The sequence below is a fragment of the Temnothorax curvispinosus genome, unplaced genomic scaffold (assembly GCF_003070985.1).
Source record: "Temnothorax curvispinosus isolate PA1 unplaced genomic scaffold, ASM307098v1 QBEX01011250.1, whole genome shotgun sequence".
NCBI lineage: Eukaryota > Metazoa > Arthropoda > Insecta > Hymenoptera > Formicidae > Temnothorax > Temnothorax curvispinosus.
The window spans coordinates 703,213-708,443 of NW_020221030.1; the positions used below are offsets into that span (position 1 = coordinate 703,213).

The 5,231-nt window shown below is 44.3% G+C and overlaps 1 protein-coding gene across 1 annotated transcript; it reads left to right on the forward strand.

Annotated features, from left to right (window-relative positions):
- The first annotated feature begins 727 nt into the window (after positions 1 to 727).
- On the forward strand, positions 728 to 5,231 carry LOC112461311 (putative zinc finger protein 730). The gene is made up of 3 exons (XM_025026512.1): positions 728 to 952; positions 1,774 to 3,285; positions 3,446 to 5,231. Exons 1-3 carry the CDS (start codon positions 788 to 790, stop codon positions 4,274 to 4,276), a joined length of 2,508 nt encoding a protein of 835 aa, XP_024882280.1. The 5' UTR covers positions 728 to 787; the 3' UTR covers positions 4,277 to 5,231.

Sequence of the window (5,231 nt, forward strand, 5' to 3'; positions counted from 1 at the left end):
CGTCGCGCGCGTTGTTCGCTTCACAATCCTTTTTCGCAATCAAAAATCAAGAATGAGATTTTTCTTTATATATATGTATATATATTCCCAATTTTATAGCGCCCTCCGGTTTACTAGCAATTTTCTTCCATTCAACCATTTCGTGTGGGCTGTCCGGCTTTTTTTTGCTAAATTCAGACAAAATAATAAAATTTTCAGATTTTTCCCGTCAATACATATGTATTTGTAAAAATCTGTGCAATTTTTCATAAATTTTCATTACAGATACTGAAATATTCCGAAAATCTCCATCCAATTATTTCTGAAAGCATCTGAAAAATTGTACATATTTCTTCAGAAGTTTTCATAAGCCTCAATTCTTACAAAATTTCGGGGAAAATATGAGAAATTTTTTCATCGGAGTTAACATCGGTTTAACTAACTTTTGTTCTTTTTTTAGTTCAAAGACTTAGAAAATGACAAAAAGTAAACTTGGTAGAAATGGGCATTATATAGTAATGCAATTAGTTTAATTATAACGCAATTAGTTTCGAATAAGATATTAGCTCTTAATAAACCGATTTTTATTTACTTTTAGAGATAAAAGGAATAATAAGTCTAAATTGTGTGTAATCTACCCTCCGCTTTTCTTCGCGAGAGGAAGCGAAAGTTCCCGCGACCGTCGGGTGGCGTCGATCTATCGCGAGATCGCTCGCTCGCTCGCGGTTGATCCGCGATCCGCGTCCGAGCAAATGGCGGCCGCGCAGTGGCACGTACAACGTTGCGACCGATCACCGCCGTTGTATCGATGGCAGTCCCGAGCGATGACGCGATGGTGAATAGCACGGTACGCGCGGAACGGCTCGTGGGCAACGAGTGCCGTATCTGCCTCAAGCCCTGCACGGAGGTGTGCCAGCTCTTTCGCGACGATGGCGGAATACCGGAGAAACTGATGGCCATTGCCGCCGTGCAGGTTAGCGCTCTCCTTTTCTCCCTCTTTCTTTCTCTCGCCAGCCTTGTTTTGAAAACCGCCTCCGCGTCTCGGACATCTCGCCTTGGAATTTTTCTGCACGCTCGACGGATGTTCTTGAACCCTGTTCGACTTTTCGAAGGTTTTTACGCTTCTGCCCCTGCCCATTTGTCAACCCGCCGATGCCAACGCCGTTGTTTTGGACGGACCAGTGTTGTTCTCCGTTAACACCGACTCTCGGAGAATTATCGGCGGTTTCGAGGCCAGGGATCGTTCGGGGCAACATCCCGCGACCTTTTTCCATCATTTCAACGTAAAATTAATCCCGCGGAAGCGATTCTGCTTTGTGGTTTTACGTTCTTTAACTTCTTACTGCGATGTAAACAATGGGTTTGTTTTCCATCGCTGAACTAGTACAGCCAGTTCAGCAACGGAAAACAGACCCCAATAACATAGGGAGCTTTCCAGCAAGCGACACAAGTCGACACAAGTATCATTTTGTCTTTGTTACTCATTGCCAAAAAAGAAAGATAGAACGACGTTTGTGTCGACTTGTGTCGCTTACTGGAAAGCTGCCATAAGCTAGTCACAATGGGCACATTCCATTTAGCGCTCGCAACGCTTATAGAATCATTTCATTCTTTTGTTTAAGAAATGTTAAACAGGAATGAATGACGCTCACGAGCGTCACGAGAACACCACATGGAACCTACCCCTACCCAATGTCATTTACAGAGATATACTTATGCCTATATGCATCACTCTTCTTTCAATATAAATATACCTTTGCGAAGTGAAACTATTGAGATTTTCGCAAATTGCAGGTGGAGGAGGGGGACGGTCTGCCAGCTTACATCTGCCTGTCCTGCAATCATCTGCTCGACGTGTCCTACGACTTCAGGTGCCAGATTCAGAATTCCGACATCAGGCTACGTCAGATCCTCAAGTCGCAGGTTCAACCTATGTTGCACGAGAAACATACGAAAGACATGAAGACCATGATGAAAGATATCACGGACGCCGTATCCGACGTGATGTCTTACAAGAAAGATGATCATGTCATAGAGCAGGACATTTACTCGTCTCACGATATCGTTACGTTCGACAGTACTGCCGTTCAGTCCGATTCGGCGATTAATGATGAATCTCACATGAGTCACAAGTTCATGCAGAAGACGGATGAAATTATCGAACCGAGTGAAAAAGATTCGTCATACGATACATTTAAAGAGAACGTAGACAGTGCTGAAATGATGGAAATAGCTTTGTGTCACGAGGCAAACGTGGACGATGCGGCTGCCGATCATTCGGATCGATTGTCCAGTTCGACGACGGAAGACAGATGCATCAAGCAGGAGCAGTTGCTGCTACCTGAAGACCACGAGACGTCGGGGAGTTTAACGGACGAGAATCGGGAAGATTCGTTGAAGATTGAAGTTAAGAATAACGTATTATTGGAGGACTTCAACGACCACGAAGTTTCGAGGGAGATCGCGGTATTGAGAACGGACAATCGGGATACGAGGGGCGTCGCTAACTGCAGCGACGACGAGGAGAAGCCACTCATAAGCAGGACGACCAGGCAGAAGTGCGCGTATTGCATCAAGTCGTTCGCGACGAAGGTCGCGTTGCAGCGACACATGAACGTGCACAAGCACACGAAGCTGCGCTACGTGTGCGTCGTGTGCGACAAGCAGTTCTCCAACATCGACAAATTGAAGGGCCACATGCTCACGTGTCACGAGGGTCAGACTACGGACGGTAAAGCGTCGCAGGATGACAGGAGGACGAGCAAAGTTACGGCGAAAGTCACCAGAAGCGGCAACCTGACGGACAGCGTGCGGGAGGAGAAGAAAAACTTCAAGTTCACGTGTAAAGTCTGCTCGAAGCAATTCATATATCAGAAGTCCTTTGTGTCTCACGCCAAGAGCCATGCCGAATACGATATGGAAGTGGACGACGTGCTCGATCAGTTCACGAGTAAGACGACGGACGAGCAGAAGGATAGGATGCCGACGTTCAAGGAAAACGAATCCGAGGAGGAGGAGGAAGAGGAGGACGACGACGACAGCGACTTGCCGATCGAAAGTCTACAGTGTACTCAGTGCGGCAAGCTTTTCGCTACGAAGAGGAACCTGAAGAGGCACATCTCGACGCACAGCGGCTTGAAGTTCAATTGTTCGACGTGCGGCAAAGGATTTTCGAGGCTCGACAAGCTGAAGGATCACGAACAGTCGAAGCACAAAGAGGAAATATTTGGCAATACTGACGACGAGGACGATGACGAGGAGGATAACGAGAGCAAAATCAACGAGAATTCCGAGAACCGAAAGAAGGCAAGTTCTATGCACTTATTGTATTTGTAAAAATATTAACCACGGAATAATCATTACAACTCTTATTCTTCAGTTATTTTATAATATCTCTATTTGTTCCTACAAAAAGATGCGTATCTCTGACGACACAGCTTTAACGCAGTTTCTTCTCTCGTTGCAGGACCGACACAACAGGCCACACAAGTGCGCGCTCTGTCCAAAGGCGTTCGCGCAGGCTCAATCCCTGGCAAACCACGTAGAGAGGCATAAACGGGTGAAGGATACGCAAAAGCGGTTTCTCTGCGAAAAGTGTAGCAAGTGCTTTGCTCAGAGTGGCTCGCTGGTGGCGCATATGCGCACACACACCGGCATCAAGCCGTACGTATGCAACACGTGCAGTCGCGCCTTTACCAAGAGCACGTACCTGCAGCTGCACCTGAGAACTCACAGCGGTGAGAAACCGTATATCTGTCAGTACTGTAGCAGGGCGTTCGCTCGGGCCAACACTCTGGCGCGGCACATCACCATGCACACCGGTGAGGCCAAATACCATTGCAACATCTGCACCAAGTCCTTCCGGCGACTGACCTCGCTGAACGAGCACACGTACACGCACACCGGCCAACGACCGTACGCGTGCAAACTCTGCACGAAGAGGTACAACAACGCCGGCTCGTTATATGCTCACACGAAGAAGTGCAAGGCGCAGCAGTTGTCCAGCCCGACCACGACCACATACGCGGTGTCCACGGCGGACAATGCGCCGCAGCAGAACGACACGACCATGCCCCAACTGCTGATTTATTCCCAGAGGAAGCTGGTGGAAGAGGCGACTATTGGTCAAGTCGTATCCACGCCGCAATACATGGTAACAAATGTGCATAATCAAAAAACTGTGCCCGCGACGGTGCCCGCCAACGTGATTCAGCCCTTCACCGTGGAGGATCCGAATGTATATAATTCAAAGCAGTTTAAGAACTCGTATTACGCTATTTATCCAAATAACATATAATAACGCGTTGATCACGTTCGATTGTCGATTGATTGTCTTCGCCCAGTGATTTTATTTCAGTTTGATTCACATGATTTTTAGACAAGAGTTGGTCTAACAATCTGACATAATATTACAATAAGAAGAAAACAAGAAAGAGAGATAAATAACGTTCTGTCGGTGAGGCTCAAGAAATATATTAAGCGTTTAAAATTGCTAGTATATATAGAAAGAGGAGATTTTTCGTGAGTAATTTGAAAATCGAAGATTGAATTCATTAACAAAATTAATCAAAAAAATATTTTTTATTTATATGAAATATTTGAATTTATTGGTTGAAGAGTTACACAGAGTAACATACACATTACCGCGAGAGAATTTGCTGAATGGCGCGTATCGTGCTCGAACGTCAAGCATGCAAGTGTAGTAGTATTTCACGAATGACTCAGGTTATAGAAGTTAGAGGAGGTCTCGATATAACAATGTACAAAATATAAAAAGAAAATAATGCCGTTGAAATTAGAAAAAGTTAGAAATATCTCAGTAGGTATCTCTATATATAAATTTTGTATAAATGAATTCGTGGACATGAGAAAATAGATTGACTTGCACCGATTTTAAAATGTCTATTTGAAGAGGAAGGAAGAAGAGAAGTTATAATTAAATGGAAAGAATGAGCAGTAGTGAGTATAATCCTGATTGCGCTGTGTTATTAACGCAGCTTCGAATGTGTCAAACAGAGTGCGATATATTTCAGAACAATGGGGTAATGTATAATAAATAAAATAAATTTGAATATATTTTTGTAACATCTACACGTTGCGTTGCTATTAGATAGGAAAATACTGACAATGAGCCGCACACAAATACAATTGGAGAAAAACAATGTTTTATGCGTAACTATCGGATTACACCGAAATATAATTTATAATATTAGATTATGAGATGCTAAATTAAATGAAATAACTTATTCTTA